The sequence below is a fragment of the Balaenoptera acutorostrata genome, chromosome 14, assembly GCF_949987535.1.
Source record: "Balaenoptera acutorostrata chromosome 14, mBalAcu1.1, whole genome shotgun sequence".
Lineage (NCBI taxonomy): Eukaryota > Metazoa > Chordata > Mammalia > Artiodactyla > Balaenopteridae > Balaenoptera > Balaenoptera acutorostrata.
The window spans coordinates 8,001,650-8,020,790 of NC_080077.1; the positions used below are offsets into that span (position 1 = coordinate 8,001,650).

The window sequence follows — 19,141 nt, forward strand, 5'->3', positions numbered from 1 at the left end:
GGTGTGAACATTTTACTCCCCCAGAGCCACATGAAGCATTGCCATTTTCGTGGGGCGTCCAGAAGGGGCAGCAGGAAACCAAACACAGCAACGTAGTCTATAAGCTACGACGGATTTCCCAGCTAGAACCCGGGACATTGTGCCTGAAGGTACAGACACAAGTCACGGCAGGCAAGCAGCAGGGCACTGAGATGCCAATGAAATCCTGCAAAGATCCGTCTTGGGAGAAATGTCCGGGTTCCCTCCGAGATATGGCCACACTCTCCTCAGACCCTGCTGCTAAGCCTCCTTCCAAGAATGACAGAAGAATATGCTCAGGACCCTGCACCTGCCTGCAGGAGGGAACTTTGTGGCTATAAATACATCACCCACTTCATGGGGGCACGGCGGGGCAGGGGGAGTGGAGAGGTTCCAAAAGCACAATCACCCTCATGAACTCGTGAAGTAAGTTTCATTCATAAACATTTACATCCAGCAAAAGATTTCAAAACAGACTTTCTTTACATCAAGCATTCCCACAGAGGGAAGGGAAGCCGTGAGAAATTCCTCTACTGGTAGCCAAACGTTTTCCCTCACAACAGGAAATGATGCTCTAACACGTGATGGTTGGGGGGTTATAACATCTGCAGATGTTTTCTGTAGAAGTGTTGTCGCATGAAAAGTTCTCATGTAGCAAACAGAAAGAACATTCAACATTTAAAAACATGTAACAATGTTTGTACACCATAGAGTTGTGCATACACGTGTGTGTGTGTGTGTATGCATGTCTGTGTTTGTGTGTGTCTGTGCTTTACAGAACAGAAATGTGTATTTCTTCTTCTACTTAAAGGCATCAGAAAGACTGAGGTTTCTTAACATTGAGGTGTGCCAGATGCTTTGCATACCTCATGTTCTCGTTTCATCCTCACCACAAGCCCGGGAGGTATGGACTATTACTGTTACCATTTTATACTGAGGAAATGAGGTCCCTGGGGGTTAAACCTGAGGTCACACCAGCAGCAAAGGACAGAGTCAGCCTGACTCCTCCAAAACCCATGTTCTTCCCACTATATGGCTTCACCTTCTCAAGGTCCATCAAATACTTGTACCCTTTCCTGTACACATATGTAAACGTTCCTGCTGGAGTAATTTTTATAGTTCATGGGAAAATGCTGCCAGGAGAGCTGAAGAGGAACAGAAGGAGATTTTTGAAAGCTACAGAAAGGATAGAGTTCCAACACGTATTTAGGCATTTCCAGAAGGTACAGCGCAAGAGTACAGTCTCAGCATTAATTAGCATCTCATGCATATGGGGTAAGGTGTCCTTCTATATCGTATTTAGGAGATATTCAGTTGCATCCCAAGCACAAACTATAGCTCATCTGCGTCCTACTGTTTTTGTCCACAATTTCCTCCACCTGTCAGACGACAGTCTCAGTTTCAGTGGTGGTGGTGTGGTCTTCCGGGCGCCTGGGTTGCATCTCATCTTTGAAAGCTCTGGTCAGAACCACTTTTAAAGACTCCTTGAACCGCTTCTTCCTGCTGCTGCCCACGAAGAAGTAAATAAAAGGGTTGGCGCTGCTACTGATTGTAGAGAAGAGAAGAGAAATGTGGTGCAAGTTCCTGAACGTCGACCAATACTCATAATAGAGCAGGTAGAGGAGCCTCATGGGCATGGCGAAGATGAAGAATATGATGATGGTGACCGAGATGACAAGGTACAGCTTCGAGGAATGGGACGCCCATGCATTCTTCCGAATCTTCACTACCAAGATGGTGCTGGATGCCACCATAAGTGGAGTGAAGACCAGGAAGCTCAGAATGGCTATGAAGATGATCACCGCCCTGCAGTCACTTCGGGAGTGAGTCTGTCCTTCACTGTCAATGCACATGACGTATTCCATGGTGGTCACTAAGCAGGAAAGTGCCCACAGGAGGGCACAGACGAATGCTGACTGGTGCTTGGGGCGATGGCAGCGGTACCAGATGGGGTACAGGACGGACAGGCACCTCTCCACACTGATGGCTGTCAGCAGATACAGACCCGTGTTGTAGCCAAAGAGAAATGTCACCGACAATGTGACAATTGTGTAGTAATAGCCGGAAGAGAGCTCGTAATCTAAAGCATAGTCGACAGACAGAATAAAGATGCAAAAGAGTAAGGAGATGTCCGCAATAGACAAGTGGGTGATGTAGACGGTGAAGGGGTTTCTTCTCATCCGGAAGCAGAGGAACCAGAGGAGAATTCCATTCTCAACAAAGCCCAGTGGGGAGATGCTCATGATCACCCAGTGCACGATGGGAATTTCCCGACGCGGGTCTGCTACTGAGGTGTTCCCGCTGGTTGAGGCGTTCGAGGACTCCTCAGCAACAAATGATGTCCTGTTTGCCTCATCCATGAGGGGACCTCAGCCTGGGCTCTTCAGGTATTCTTCTGTAAATAAGTTTAAGAAAAAATCAAGGTTGATGAATTGCAGTAAAAGGGAGACTTCAGCTACGGATTATAACCTTCAAGTTATACAAAAAGTGTTTATTAGACTGTACAATTCTCTTTCCAACGAAGATAAAATTAGACATTTCACTGAGAGGGAACTGATTTAATAATCTTTTTTGATCCCCCCGATAGCCTTTGATTCTGTATTACTACTTGCTTGTGGTTCAGCACCAAAGGGGATCCGCCAAAACAAGAGGATCAAATTCCTGGTGTCCATATCTGGTCTGCCCGAGCTTTCTGAATGGTGTTTTGAAAACCATCTCATCTTCTGGGCCTTCATCTCCTGGTCTGAGAGACCAGGTTCATCACATTAAAATGGGATGACAAAATACATCTTTGGGCAATGCTGTTGTTGTCACTTTTTAATGCATAAAGTGCCATAAATGATGGGTGATTGAGAGGGTACCAGTATTTTCAAAAAAGTGTGAACAATTAGAAGGTATGTGTTTTATGTGGTTCAATAGGGTACCAATATTCAATATGGGAAAAGTATGTTCAATAGGGTACCAATATTTTCAAAAGTGTGAACAATTAGAAGGTATGTGTTTTACGTGGTCTCAATATCTGTGACGAAGCTGTGCACCTATTCAGACCAGGTATGCCCTGCAAACCATCCCTGGGGAACAGATGGTGCGTTTCAACAAGATGTATTCATATCCTCGTGCTCCATAGTCCAGACCATGTGGCAAAACACTACTGACAGATACCAAACAAAGCACTAACCCAAAACCAATAAAAATGCTAAATATTTGAGACTGCAAAGCAAAGATTATCAGCAACTTTCCCTCACACTTTAGGAATTGCTAAATAAACATATGCACGGCTCCCACCCTCTTCCTATTATATAACAAATATACTTAAGCCACTTCCACCACTGGGGAATGGAAAAGGGAGGTGCCCACAGAGGTCATCTCCTTTGTTCCAACTCATGACGTCCTTGGTTTTTTTTTTTTTTTTTTTTTGGTGGTGGTAAAACATTGTTCTTTGCTTTTGGTCCTTCCAAAACAGGGTCCTATATGTGCAAAATAATTAACCTCTAGAAAGTTAATTTGTAGATAGATGCCTTTTCTGAAAGCGCTCACGTGAGGCAGAACCGTACATAGACGTGATATTGTGTGAGCAGGTGGGCTGGTGAAAAGGCTAGTTTCCTCTCCGGTGTTTGATCCAGGAGCCCACAGAGGTCCCTGGCTGCATGGTCCTGAGACCCCTCTCCCCACTAACCCTTCCCTCAGCTGTTCTGATGACATCCTGGAAATTATTTTTACTGGAGCAGATTCTCCTTTTGTTTCATAATTAGATAAGATATAGACCCCAGTACCCTTAGGAGCCAAACACAAGGACCGAAATTCACAATTCCATGGCATGGCTGACCAAAGAGCTGCTGTACAGACCAGGCTTTATTTGAAGTTTGTAGGTAAGATAGCCATAGTCCCCAAGTTCATCCACCAAATATTTTTCAGTGCCAACTTCAGGCCAGGCACTGTTTCAGGCACTGGGCTACAGCCATGAATGAAACAGACAAAGCATCAACCTCTTGGAGTTTATATTCCAGTGGGGAGGCAGTCAATAACCAATAACTAATAACGACAGCAACAAACAAATAGATGTCAGATCGTAATAAGCACCACAGAGAAAAGTAAAGCACAGAGCACGGCGCAGACCAGAGTGTGGTTTTGGAGACAGTGAGACATGGTTGGATTCTGGATGCAATTTGAATTGCTAACAGGTGAGATATGAGTTATTGAAGGAAAAGGGAAGAGTTTGTAGCCACTTGCTGAATGGATAACGTGCAGGGGGAGCAGTTTGGGAGGGGCCATACGGAGCTTGGGAAGCTCATGCAACAGCCAAACAGAGCTGTCTCAGAGCATGTCGGGAGCTGGAGTGTGGGAGCAGAGGTAGGCTGTGTGCAAACAGGTGAAATGTTACTCAGCCATAAAAAGGAACGAAACGGTGCCATTTGCAGAGATGTGGATGGACCTAGAGACAGTCTTACAGAGTGAAGTAAGTCAGAAAGAGAAAAACAAATATCGTATAATATCGCTTATATGTGGAATCTAGAAAAATGGTACAGGTGACCTTATTTGCGAAGGAGAAATAGAGACACAGATGTAGAGAACAAAAGTATGGGTACCAAGGGGGGAGGGGGGTGGGATGAACTGGGAGATTGGGATTGACATGTATACACTACTATGTATAAAATAGATAACTAATGAGAACCTACTGTATAGCACAGGGAACTCGATGCTCTGTGGTGACCTAAATGGGAAGGAAATCCAAAAAAGAGGGGATATACATATAAGTATAGCTGATTCACTTTGCTGTACAGCAGAAACTAACACAACATTGTAAAGCAACTATACTCCAATAAAAATGTTACAAATAAATAAAGATCATCATGCACAGACACACACACACACAAACGAGGTGAAACGTAAAATCATGAGGCTAGATGAGATAATCTATGAAATATGGGTCATTAAAAAGGAGAAGAAGTCCAAGGACTGAGCCTTGGAGCATTTCAAAGTTTAGAGCTTGGGGGAATGAAGAGAAGGAAGCAAAAGTAACTGAGAAGCTAGGAGCATAATTTATTCATGGGAACAGGAGGGAAGGCAGAGTATGTGGTTTAAGATGCAGCCAGGTGGGTCGAGTGAAGAGGGAGTGTTACAAGTTGGAAGAAGTTCTCTTCTGAATGTGCAGTATCTCTTTTTTCAGCAAAGTCAGGAGCAAGGTCATCCGCTAAGAGTGAGGAGATGTTAAGGGTTTAAGGAGAGAGGGCAAGAAGTGAAGTAATTAGGTGAAAGAGGGAAAGGACTGGGTAAATATACAAAGAGCAAGATTTCCGGGCAAACCTTAGAGCTTGCCTGGATTAGTGCTCATGAATTTAAAGAGAGATGATTGGCATGATGTGTGCTTTTCTCCAGCTGGCTCAGCTGTCCAGGTGTGAGTGTGCAGAAAGAGGAGAGATGGATTTAACCAGGATTGGGGTACTACCAGGCTGGTGCAATGGAAAGTGGGGGACACATTATAGCACATAGAAAGTGGGGGACACACTACAGCACATAGACTACAGAATTCAATAGGGTTAGGAGAAAAGTGAGGCCAGGAGAGAGGTGACAGAGGGTGAACAGGAAATAGGAGCCCTTGACTGTAGATCCCAGCAGTGTCAGAGAACTAACTGCTGAAGTCCAAGTACTAAAGGTAGAGAACTGGAAAATAGGAGGTGGAGGTTGAACAGTCAGATGCTTGAAGCTGAGATTGCAGTGGTGTGGTTTGGGGGTTACTGGTATTGATAAATGTAGCACATGACCATGGGAATGAATGGCTGAGGGAGAGTGGAGGACAAGATCCTTTGAGGTGAGATCAGGACCTGGAGCCAGGGTGTTGGAAGAATTGTCTACATGGACATTGAAATCACTGGGAAATAGGCTAGAATACAGGAATATCATTAGAAAAAACTGGCTGTGAGCCAGGTGCTAAATCCTTAAGGAATTTGGAAGAGCGGCCCAGAGGTCTGTAGACAGTCACAGCAAGGAGGGTGGTAAGTAACATAGGTGGATGGTATGCACTTTAGAGCTGGGTGTTTTGTTGGTGGTGGTGGTGATGGTGTTTCTGGGGGAGAGAAGAAGCAAACAGAAAAACCTGAAACACAAAAATGGTAGAGGGTATGAAGGGTCTAGATCAGTGTTGTCCAACAGAAATGTAATGTGAGCCATGTGTGTAATTTAAGGTTTTCTGCGAGCCACACACAAAAACGTAAAAAGAAACATGTGAAATGAATTTTAATAGCATATTTTATTTAATCCAATGTGTTCAAAATATCATTTCAATGTGTAATCGATATAAAAAATATTAATGAGCTACTTTAGCTTCTTTTTTTCACAGTAAGCCTTCAAAATGCAGTGTGTATTTTATTCTCATAGAGCATCATGCTTCAGACCAGCAACACTTCACATGTGCACTGGCCACACATGGCCAGTGGCTACCATATTGGATGGCGCAGATCTAGGGCCATCACAAAACCAAAATAGCTTACATGAGGGAGTAAAATGTTTTCATCTTTTAATAACAAACCTAAATCAAAGAATAGAAATGTAAAATCAGGACCTAATAAGAATATTTAAGAAAAGGTACAAGAACATCTTTCTGACTCAGTTCACAGTCTGGAATCCCTCACAGACCACAGCATCATTCAGCTTTTAGTTTCTCATTATATGCAAGAGAGCTCTCGTGTGCTCCTCAAAAAAATCAGTCAGGAATTAATACACAGAAATCTCTTGCATTCTTATACACTAATGATGAAAAATCTGAAAGAGAAATTAAGGAAACACTCCCATTTACCACTGCAAGAAAAAGAATAAAATACCTAGGAATAAACCTACCTAAGGAGACAAAAGACCTGTATGCAGAAAACTATAAGACACTGATGAAAGAAATTAAAGACAATACAAACAGATGGAGAGATATACCATGTTCATGGATTGGAAGAATCAACATTGTGAAAATGATTATACTACCCAAAGCAATCTACAGATTCAACACAATCCCTATCAAACTACCAATGGCATTTTTCACAGAACTAGAACAAAAAATTTCACAATTTGTATGGAAACACAAAAGACCCCGAATAGCCAAAGCAATCTTGAGAAAGAAAAACGGAGCTGAAGGAATCAGGCTCCTGGACTTCAGACTATACTACAAAGCTACAGTAATCAAGACAGTATGGTACGGGCACAAAAACAGAAATATAGATCAATGGAACAGGATAGAAAGCCCAGAGATAAACCCATGTACATATGGTCACCTTATCTTTGATAAAGGAGGCAAGAGTATACAATGGAGAAAAGACAGCCTCTTCAATAAGTGGTGCTGGGAAAACTGGACAGCTACATGTAAAAACGAAATTAGAACACTCCCTAACACCATACACAAAAATAAACTCAAAATGGATTAAAGACCTAAATGTAAGGCCAGACACTATAAAACTCTTAGAGGAAAACATAGGCAGAACACTCCAACATCAATCACAGCAAGATCCTTTTTGACCCACCTCCTAGAGGAATGGAAATAAAAACAAAAATAAACAAATGGGACTTAATGAAACTTAAAAGCTTTTGCACAGCAAAGGAAACCATAAACAAGATGAAAAGGCAACCCCGGAATGGGGGAAAATATTTGCAAATGAAACAACTGACAAAGGATTAATTTCCAAAATATACAAGCAGTTCATGCAGCTCAATATCAAAAAAAACAAACAAGCCAATCCAAAAATGGGCAGAATACCTAAACAGACATTTCTCCAAAGAAGATATACAGATTGCCAAAAAACACATGAAAGAATGCTCAACATCACTAATCATTAGAGAAATGCAAATCAAAACTACAATGAGGTGTCACCTCACACCGGTCAGAATGGCCATCATCAAAGAATCTACAAACAATAAATGCTGGAGAGGGTGTGGAGAAAAGGGAACTCTCTTGCACTGTTGGTGGGAATGTAAATTGATACAGCCACTATGGAGAACAGGATGGAGGTTCCTTAAAAAACTAAAAGTAGAACTACCATATGACCCAGCAATCCCACTACTGGGCATATACCTGAGTAAACCATAATTCAAAAAGAGTCATGTACCACAATGTTCATTGCAGCACTATTTACAATACCCAGGACATGGAAGCAACCTAAGTGTCCATCGACAGATGAATGGATAAAGAAGATGGGGCACATATATACAATGGAATATTACTCAGCCATAAAAAGAAACGAAATTGAGTTATTTGTAGTGAGGTGGATGGACCTAGAGTCTGTCATACAGAGTGAAGTAAGTCAGAAAGAGAAAAACAAATACCATATGCTAACACATATATATAGAATCTTAAAAAAAGAGAGAGAGAGAGAGAGAAGGTTCTGATGAACCTAGGGGCAGGACAAGAATAAAGACGCAGACATAGAGAATGGACTTGAGGACACGGGGAGGGGGAAGGGTAAGCTGGGACGAAGTGAGAGAGTGGCATGGACTTATATATACTACCAAATGTAAAATAGGTAGCTAGTGGGAAGCAGCCGCATAGCACAGGGAGATCAGCTCGGTGCTTTGTGACCACCTAGAGGGGTGGGATAGGGAGGGTGGGAGGGAGACGCAGGAGGGAGGGGATATGGGGATATATGTATACATATCACTGATTCACTTTCTTATACAGCAGAAACTAATACAACATTGTAAAGCAATTATACTCCAATAAAGATGTTAAAAAATAAATAAATAAAATGCACTCACATTAAATATAAAAAGAAAATCAGTTAGAAAAGGTGTTTCAACACGTAAGACCAAATTGTATTTTTCTATTATAGTCAAACTCAAGTAACCAAATTCTCTTTCTAAAGAGAGATCATCTTGTTTCCGTTGTTTAACCAACATGTATGTTTCAGTCACTGCACTAGGAGTTAAGGATACAGAAAGAAATAAGACACAGTCATCTGCACAGTTTTACAGGGGAGGCAGACAGAACTAAATCTAATTCAGTATGGGAAATGGAATAAAGGAGACTGACCCCATCAGAGCAAACACGCACCAGGAAGCCTTGTCTCAGAGTTTCAAGGCGGGCTTCACAGGGCTGGGCCTTGAAGGGTCAGTAGGAATTTGTTAGCTGAGGAAGGAAAAGAAAGGCATTTTAAGAAAAAAAAAACAGATGGACAAAGGCATGGAGGCAGGAGGGCACAGAATGTTGGTTGTGGAGTTTGAGGAGACTGGTGGACCCAAGGTGGAGGTATGACTTAACAAGAAATAAACAACTAGACTGAAGCATGAAGGCCTGGCTATGATGCTTCTTTAAATATCAGGCTTATTTTATAGGTTATGCTTATCCAACATTAGTGCTTAAAAATTATATGGGGGGGCTTCCCTGGTGGCGCAGTGGTTGAGAGTCTGCCTGCCAATGCAGGGAACACGGGTTTGAGCCCTGGTCTGGGAGGATCCCACATGCCGCGGAGCAATTAGGCCCATGAGCCACAACTACTGAGCCTGTGCGTCTGGAGCCTGTGCTCCGCAACGAGAGAGGCCGTGATAGTGAGAGGCCCGCGCACCGCGATGAAGAGTGGCCCCTGCTTGCCACAACTAGAGAAAGCCCTCGCACAGAAATGAAGACCCAACACAGTCAAGAATAAATAAATAAATTAATTAATTTAAAAAATATATTATATGGGGTTGCTTATTAAAAATGCAAATTCCAGGGCCCCACTGTTTCAGGAAGCCTGGGGTGGGACCCTGGAATCTAAACTTTCATAACCCAGGGCATTCTGATGCAGATGGGTCCTGGGCCATGATTTGAAAATCACTACCCTACTGTATAGCACAGGGAACTCTACTTAATACTCTGCAATGACCTATATGGGAATAGAATCTGAAAAAGAGTGGAGGTATATATATATATATAACTGATTCACTTTGCTGTACAGCAGAAACTAAGACAACATTGTAAATCAACTATACTCCAATAAAAATTAATTTAAAAAAAAAAAGAAAAATACTACCTTTTGTACTAGGGAGCCATTAAAGTTTCAGTGCAGGGCTGGGATGTGACCTGAACCGTGCTTTAGAAAGGCTACCCTGGTCATAGTCTACAGGCTGAATGGAAGGGAATGGTGGATGAATCAAAGAAACCAGTAGGGGGTTGTTGAAGTAGTCCCAGTGAGAAATCAGAACTAGGATAATGACTGAAGGAAAGAACGGATTCCAGAGACATTTCAGAGAAGACTGGTAAGGCCCCAGTGACCATGAAGGGGAAGAGGAATGGAGGAATCAGTGGACTGAGCTTCCCGTCTGAGGGGGCTGTGCAGACAACTCCTGTTGACTGAGATCAGGAGAGCAGGAGGGGCAGCGGCTGGGAGAACAAAGAATTAGGTTCGTTGTGTGTTGAGAATGAAGCATCAGGAGGACACGCATAAGGGTGGATTCCAGGTGTGCTAGCCTGTGTGTTCTCTGCTCCCAAGGGCCTACATCTTTCAATAAGCATAACTTCACAAAACAAAGAATAATCGACACACGAGATCTTTAGAACATTATTCATTACTGTGCATTTGCCTGATTATAAATTTCAAATGTAGTATGTATATGCATAACTGATTCACTTTGCTGTACACCTGAAACTAACACAACACTGTAAATCAACTATACTCCAACAAATATTTTTTAAAATATAAGTAAAAAAATAAATTTCAAATGCACAAGTCACCTAAGATCACACGCTCCTCTTCTATTCCCATGTCTCTGGCCTGGGCTCCTGGGATCAGTCTCCTCATTTCCTGTTCTTGCTCCCTGCACCAATCTATCCTTCCCAGACCCTCACATTGCCATTCCTTCCTTTTCTAATACTCCCTCCACCACTCTGGTGTTACTCATTAATTACCTCTATAGCCATGACATTCCTCCTAATAGAGTTAAAATTATATCTTCTCCCATTAAACTGCAAACTCTTCCAAGGCAAAACTTTATTATTCACGTCTGAATCTCTAGGACTTGACATAGCCATTCAATAAATACATACTGAATTATTCCAAGAGATAAAGGCCATCACCATGGCCCTGAGAATGCACCCTGGTTACCCATGAAAGAAAACCGCCATCCTGAGCCCAGGCCATCACATGTGTCTTGATCATGATGTGGTTGGAAAGCAAATAAAAATCCCATTGAAACTAACTCTCATTAAAAACTAACAATAAAAAAAAAAAAAAAAAACAAAAAAAAAAACAAAAAAAAAAAAACCAAAAACTAACAACTCTGGGGACTTCCCTGGTGGTGCAGTGGTTAAGACTCCACACTCCCAATGCAGGGGGCCTGGGTTCAAGCCCTGGTCAGGGAACTAGATCCCACGTGCCGCAGCTAAGAGTTCTCATGCCTCAACTAAGGAGCCAGCCTGCCGCAACTAAGACCTGGCTCAACCAAATAAATAAATAAATATTAAAAAAAACCAAACTAACAATAACCCTCCAAATTGATTTGTTATAGCGTGGTTTTATTTAAATGAACACATTGCTAAAAGTTACATTCCCAGTCTTACCAGACCAAACTGAATTTCAGTCCCTCAGGTGAAATAGCGGATGGCAAGAAGTGCCTTGAACGCAGCTGGTCCTACCTGCTCACCACCCCCAGACCCTTTCCTTCCTCCAGGCTCCTAGGTCATTTTGCATACTATTCATCTCCATTGGTGGATGACTAAGATGTTTGAGGTCGGGAAGGGTAAGGAGAGTGGAAGGGTGAGTGCTGCTAGCTGAAAAGACCGTCTAGCTCAGAAAGCAGTGAAGATGAGGGGAAGCAATTGCACTGCAGGATTAACTGCTATGGGTAACCTGTCTCCCTGTCAACCCAGTTCTGGTACCATGGGCTCTCTGTCCAGGCACACACAGCATCTTCTTTGTGCAGGTCTCTTTCTAGGTAGCAATCATCTTTGCAGTGATGCATGTTTATCCAACCGTGACTGTCCCAGATGGAAGGAGAGTATCCTAACAGCACTCTGTGTCCCTGACGTGGTTGGTAACACAGCAACACAGCAGTAGAAACCCCACTATGTAGGAAATGGCATCATTCCGGGAAGCACTATCGGCAGCATCAGAGAAGCGTCTTCCCAGCCTCTCTTCCCTACAAGTCCTAGGGAGACAGCAGTAAGGTGGAGCGTGAGAATGCCATTGCCTAGGACTTCAGGGTTCAAGGCATCTTCCCTCTGTGTTAGCTTTGGATCCTTCAATCAGCTTGGGAGGCTGTTAAGTATGAAGGAAAAATATCGCCTGCCTTATCAGTAAACAAAGCATGTTGCAGCCATCAAGTCATCACATCACAGCCACCCTGATGGTGAGCCCTGAGGGAACTCAGGATGGAGGCAAGATGCTCCCCCCACACCCCCACCCACCCCTCCCCCACCCACCCCAACCCCGCCACCAAGCAGCCAAACCCAAAATGATGCACCCTGAGGAGACTCCGGATGAGAAAGCACAGGATACTGGCCTCAGATAGCTGAGGTGCGTATGAAAGGAAAGATTTCAGTGAGCTCAGAGAGACTGTGAGATACACACATTCTCAACTAATTTGAGGGTTCTTACTCTGAGCTCTTCCCACTCTGCCCTGGGGCTGAATCCTCTTTTTAAGACCTTACCTTTTATAGCCTCTCTGTTATAAATCTAATCTAATCTGCCTCTAATCCTTCCTACTTAAGGAGTTGAAGGCATCACATTTCCTAATGTTACAGGATTTTTTTTTCCTCCAAAGACTCATCTAATTTCTGATTATGACTTTGCCAACTTAGGACTGAAATCACTGTGTTGTCTCCACATTCAAAGTCCACTGTGAAGTAAAGTAGCCGCCAGTACTGTTTAAATGGCCCCCCAGTACCCAAGGGCTCACCCCAACAGGCTCATTTTATAGTCTGTTTAATCTTTATTTATTTATTTATTTATTATTTATTCATTTTTGGCTGCGTTGGGTCTTTGTTGCTGCGCATAGGCTTTCTCTAGTTGCAGCAAGGGGGGCTCTCTTCATGGCATTGAGTGGGCTTCTTATTGCAGTGGCTTCTCTAGCTGCGGAGCACGGGCTGTAGGTACACAGGCTTCAGTAGTTGTGGCACGCGGGCTCAGTAGTTGTGGCTCGCGGGCTCTAGAGCGCAGGCTCAGTAGTTGTGGCGCACGGGCTTAGTTGCTCCACAGCATGTAGGATCTTCCTGGACCAGGGATCGAACCCGTGTCCCCTGCATTGGCAGGTGGATTCTTAACCACCGCACCACCAGGGAAGTCCTATAGTCTGTTTAATCTTAAAACAAAATGAGGGATTTAACTTTTATCATTGCCTTTTTTTTCTAATTATAAAACAATATTTGTGTTCATTGAAGAAAATTTGAAAAATTCAGTAGGAAAAATAAATCACATAAAACCACTACTCAAAATTAACCTGATCTAACATTTTGGGTTGTTTCTTTTTAGTCTTTTTTTCTCCGTCTCACACACATTCTCTTTTAAAACTGAGATTGCTTTTTTTTTTTTTTTTTTGAGATTGCATTTTATAATCTGCTTTGGTTGCCTGCTTTCTTTTTCGCTCAATATCATACTGTAAACATTTTCTCTGTCAGCCTTTACTTTAAAAAACATGACTTTAATCATCGTTATTTGGATGTACCATAATTTATTTTTAATAATCCTCTAGGGCTTCCCTGGTGGCACAGTGGTTGAGAATCTGCCTGCCAATGCAGGAGACACGGGTTCGAGCCCTGGTCTGGGAGTATCCCACATGCCGCGGAGCAACTGAGCCCGTGAGCCACAACTACTGAGCATGCGCGTCTAGAGCCTGTGCTCAGCAACAGGAGAGGCTGCGATAGTGAGAGGCCCGCGCACCGCGATGAAGAGTGGCCCCCACTCGTCGCAACTAGAGAAAGCCCTTGCACAGAAACGAAGACCCAACACAGCCAAAAATAAATATAAATAAATAAATAAATTTAAAAAAAAAAAAAGAGAAAAACTTAAAAAAAAAATAATAATAATCCTCTAACTTTGGACATACCAGTTTCTTCTGATGTTTCACTATTATTTTTTCAAAATAACAAAACACTGTAATGAACTCTCTTGGATGCAAATTTTGTGCACATCTTTCATCATCTTCCTAGGACATATTTCTAAAAGTGGAATTGCTGGATCAAAGGGTATAAATAATTTTCAAGATTTTAAAACATTTTAACAAGTTGTCTTCCAAAAACGGTATCAATTATACTGACATCACGGTATGAGAATTCTTTTTTTCACAGCATATATACTTTTTTGTCCCCATAACATCTTCGTTTTAAAAAATTCCCAACTTTGATAGGTGATTAAAAAGGTATTTTGATTTAATTTGCATTTATTTGATCTCTCATGAGTTTGAATATTTTTCATGATAACAGTCATTTGAATTTCTTCTTCGACATTATTTTTTCATTTCTTTTACTGAGTTGCAAGAATTCTTCGTAAATATAATACTTTGTCAAATATGTTGGAAATTCTTTTCCCCAGAAACTGGGGTATTTGATAGAAGATGTAAGAGGATACAGCTTGGAGTTTTCATAAACACACTTCCTGACTGTTACAAGTCTGCCTGTCCTCTGTTGATAATTGAGGTTTAGAAGTTGAAGGAATCACGCAGATACTGCAAACCACTCTTTATTTTACATGTGAGGAAGCTAGCTCATAACTAGCTCGAGATTACATATTTAGTTAGCAGCCGAGCCAGAACCAGAGCCTAGATTGCCCAGGTCCAAGTGGGCACTATTTCTCCTCCCCACTCCAGTCTTTTGTCAACAGTTCATCTATGTGTGAAGTTCACTCACCCATGCATGTGGCTAGTAGAACTTTGGGGACATTTAACAATGGCCTTAATGTCACCAGAAGTGATTACCACAATCAATTTGACTGTTAGTAAAGATTTTTATTAAAAGCCTCAAGGACTGGACTCTTTGTTTATTAAAGAATGCTATTATTTATTAGAAGATGGATGTTTATTTATTAAAGCACCATCTCATCTACCCAGTGCCAAACACTGAACAACAATAAAAACAGACAGGGATGAGTTGCTTTCAGTTTCTTCTCGTCCGACTTTCTTCTGCAAAGTGGAGTGACCACTTTGGTGATAGTAGTCGTCACCACTATCAACAAACACCTCTATTAGAAAACAATAAAAGTGAGACGGTCCAGACAGCAGCATCACGCTTTTAGACAAGTTCCCCAAAAGGGAGTAAGATGTAATCTCGTTCCCGCATCCCTGCCCACACACAATACACAGTGTGTTATGAGATTCTACTCCATCTCCTCGCTGTGGTCTCAGAGACGACACCATTGCCTAGGCACGCTTTCTCCCCTCTGGCTCTCCTGTCTCTTTGTAGCTTCTTCTCTGTCTCCTCTCCTGGGTCTGTTCTCACCCTCCCTTTGGGCCACCAGGCTCCATTCCTGGCCCTCCTCCCGTCTCACCCTCCCTGGGTGGCTTCATCCAATCCCCTCATTTCAACTGTTACCACATACTAATGAAATCCAAATCTACAGTTCTAAGTCAGACAGCTCTCCGGAATATCAGACCCTATAACTAATAGCCCTGGGTATCTCTTACTGGGCCTCTCGTAACAGCACACCAACCTCAGCTGATCCAAAACAGAAATCAGACCTTCCCTGCTGTTCCGTACTTCCTCTGGTATTTTTAGTCTGCCAAGCCAAAAAACTGGATGTTCTACCAGGCACTACTCATCTCGTATGTCCCTGCACCAGTCCCTAGAATCAGCCATTTCTCCAAGGAGCCCTGGTTCCTTTGAGTAGAGATGAGTATATAGAAGCCAAGATCTGGATGTGGGGTGTACCCGTTGCTATTGAGGCATCACCGCTCCCAGGCCCTCTCAGGGGACAGAGCTAAGGAGTATATGTATATAAATATATATGTACAGGCACACATATATGCACTGACATCCATATTTCCATAACTTTCTACATATGTATTGATTACCAATGACTTCACACCAATATCTCCAATTTTGCTCCAGCATCACTGAGTTCAGTTTAGTGTTCTTCCTCTCCGTATTCGTAATTCCCATCTCTGATGGTAAGAAACCTGACTCCCATTGTCCGCAAGGCATTTACCTGTTTGATCAATCCACGAATAGGGAAACCATCTCCTCTGTCCGCCGCCGCCCGTCCTCCACCCCCACCCGGATGCCCTCTTCATTCTGTTGATGCCCTTTCACCTCATGCCGCTGTCTCCTGCCCTGGGACACACTCCACACCCAGCAGAAGCTCTGAACTTGGCTCCAGGTCCCCTCCCCCGCCACGCAGATGCCCTCCTTGTCCTGCCTTGTCGCTGCTACCTCTCTCGCCCCAGCTGGGCTGCTCAGGCTCCTGCACCTCATGCAAGCCCCAGGCTGTGAGAGAGGGTGTACTTAGCGCCCACCTCCCTCCCCGCAAACATCAAAAGAACTGTAGGCAGTAAGGCATCTGAATGCAAAAGAGATGTTTGAAAGAAGAGGTTGGACATTGTTCAAACTACATTGCAGGGTGACTGTCTATTCTGCCTGTACTTAGCCTGCTTTGCCTCGGAGCCATGCTTTCACTCAAACTGACCATAGATGTGAGTCCTAAACAAAGCAGCTTAGCCCCTCTGAACCTCAGGTCCTTCACATAGTTGGCACATAGTTTACTGTATTTCTGGAAGCCTGGGGTGTAAAAAAAGCTAGAGACTGAAGAGCATTTTGCCAATACGAGTCTCATGGAAACGCCAAACTGAGATCATAAATCAACAAGCAGGGAAAACAAGAATGGTGGTTTCCATAGATGTTTAAGGATGTGGGCTGGCGGGTCTACTCCAAATTGCTACCTGCATTTACTTCTCAATGAAAGTGAGAGGAATAGATGAGCAGCGAAGGTGATACAAAAGCAAGAAGAAGGAAAGAAGGCAGAGTTGTGGGGAGTTTCAGCTTTAACGAGGTATAAGGCAGAGTCTTAAGTGCTCTATGTATAGGCTTGCTGAAGTTTTCTCTAAAGATCTAAGAAGCAGGCATCCTCTTCCACATTCCCATTCAGTTGCCCACAGTGCTCCCATGATCCTGAATTCTCAGTCTACCACGTCAGTCTTAAAAGGAAGGAAGGAAAGAAGGAAGGAAGGAGGGAGGGGGAAAGGAAAGGAAAAGAAAGGAAAGGAAAGGAAAGGAAAGGAAAGGAAAGGAAAAGAAAGGAAAGGAAAGGAAAGGAAAGGAAAGGAAAAGAAAGGAAAGGAAAGGAAAGGAAAGGAGAGAAAAGCCAACCAAATGAGTGTCCAGCGTAGGCCATCTGAAACCTTGTATGTTCCTAGGCAACAAAAAGGAGAGGCCTGACCCTAGGCTGGACCTTCCAGGTGTGCAGCTCCAGAGGAAAAGGCAAATTCTCCCCTCTGTGTGTGTGCAGTAACCTGGACAAACAGAAACCCATCTGTGAGATGGAATTTCCATGGCAGGTATGGGATCTGATGGGAATGTGCCGGCAGGAACATCTGTCCTGATATTAAACGCCTCATTCCCAGCTTCCTAACCCTTGAGCCAACTGCACAGAGAAGCAGGAACTCCTTGCTCCCTTTCCAAGTGTACAGCAGGATCGACTTAGACCACTCGTCTCAGAAGTGGGGGGACTGGGGGTAACTTTCTCTCCTGGGGGACGTTTGGCATCTTGATGGTCCCCCTGAGAGGAGAAGCCTACTGGCATCTAGTGGGCCGAGGCCAGCGGTGCTACTAAACATCCTACAGGGCACAGAAGAGCTTCCCACAGCAAAGAATTTCTGGCCTCACGTGTCGCGGTGCCAAGGCTGAGGCAGCTAGAGGCAGGCTTGCTTCACTCTCTCACTGCTGCCTACATAGCGATCGGACAAAATCCCGCACGTTCTCTCCCCAGTTTCCCCTCCCCACCTTGCCTGGGAAATATTGCCAAGATACTCACATCAAAGAGCAGGAGATTCTTTTCAACGCAACCTCGCCGCCTGTGGGCCGCACACCTGTCTTTAGAAGCCACAGAAACCAATACTAATGCTGGTGCCCCCTGAGGAAAGGCAGAGGAACATCAATCCAGCCACCAGCCAAGAGATTTCCCCGGAGGAATCAAATGCACTAACAATCCCTTCATACCCCAACCCCTTTATCGTTTATCACATCCCATTAAACAACCTTGAGCACCTCCAAGTCCACCATCAGATTCGTGAATGGATCCTAAGACTCTGGTCCCCTGTCACGAGTCAAAAAGAAAAAGTTAACACAGAAGTTTCAACCCCGAAGTTGAAAAACGACGTCTGGAGACAGCTAACGCAGCAAAGAAGCAAATTTTCCAAAACAAAGGCAGGAGGAGACAGGTTTTTGCCAACAAACACCAAACATCTAACACACTATGAAAACAACCAGCACAGAAAGAGTGGCCCGGGCAATAGCTTTTTGAAGAGGGAAAATCTTACTCTGGTTGTCAAGGGTAGCTACACCATTAGAAACTGGGGTGCAGACTCACTAGGTCCACTTGCTCGGGGAGAGTCAGAGGTGGCAGCAGGAAGGCTGGTCATTCGCATCCTGGGGCACTGCTGTCCCACCAGCCTGCAGGGTCTCCGGTCCCAGCATGTCCTCCAAGGATGGCTGCAGCCTCCCTTCTCCGAAGAAATCAGAGCTGCTCTCCCACTGCTGAAAATATTTGAGAAGTGCAAAGCAGATGGTCCCACGCTTATCAGCAGAAGCTGTGCTTCAAACGGCATCGTTCAGTGACACACGCAAGTGAAAATCTTCACGCTGATCCGCGATGGGAAGAAGCTGGTGATCATGTGAGGTGGTTGACCCCCTTGAACGACCAGCGCCAGCCAGGGCTGAGGAGGCAGATGGTCCAGAGACACGCTGCACGGAAGGGCAGCATCGCGTGTGCAGCAGAAAGACGAACCCAGCTCGAATTCCTGACTCAGCCTGTAACTAACCAAGCGATGTCTGCCAAGCTCTGGAAGACTCAGTTTTGTCCCCTGTAAAATGGAGCTAATCATGACCACCCAAAGTTGCAATGGTTAGGGACTTCCCTGGCGGTCCAGTGGCTAAGACTTTGCCTTCCAATTCAGGGGGTGCAGGTTCGATCCCTGGTCGGGGAGCTAAGATCCCACACACAGTTAAGATCCCACATGCCTGGCGGCCAAA

At 43.9% G+C, this 19,141-nt stretch overlaps 1 protein-coding gene across 2 annotated transcripts; it reads right to left on the reverse strand.

The window, feature by feature from the left end:
- Positions 1–450: 450 nt before the first annotated feature.
- On the reverse strand, positions 451–18,641 carry MAS1 (MAS1 proto-oncogene, G protein-coupled receptor). Of its 2 annotated transcripts, XM_057528067.1 has the most exons (3): positions 9,044–9,119; positions 4,695–4,729; positions 451–2,413 (listed from the first exon to the last, which is right to left on the reverse strand). In XM_057528067.1, exon 3 carries the CDS (start codon positions 2,376–2,378, stop codon positions 1,401–1,403), a length of 978 nt encoding a protein of 325 aa, XP_057384050.1. In that variant the 5' UTR covers positions 2,379–2,413; positions 4,695–4,729; positions 9,044–9,119; the 3' UTR covers positions 451–1,400. The 2 variants fall into 2 exon arrangements, with proteins under 2 accessions (XP_057384050.1, XP_007186159.1); XM_007186097.2 differs by lacking the exons at positions 4,695–4,729; positions 9,044–9,119 and adding an exon at positions 18,480–18,641.
- Between the last annotated feature and the right edge of the window lie 500 nt (positions 18,642–19,141).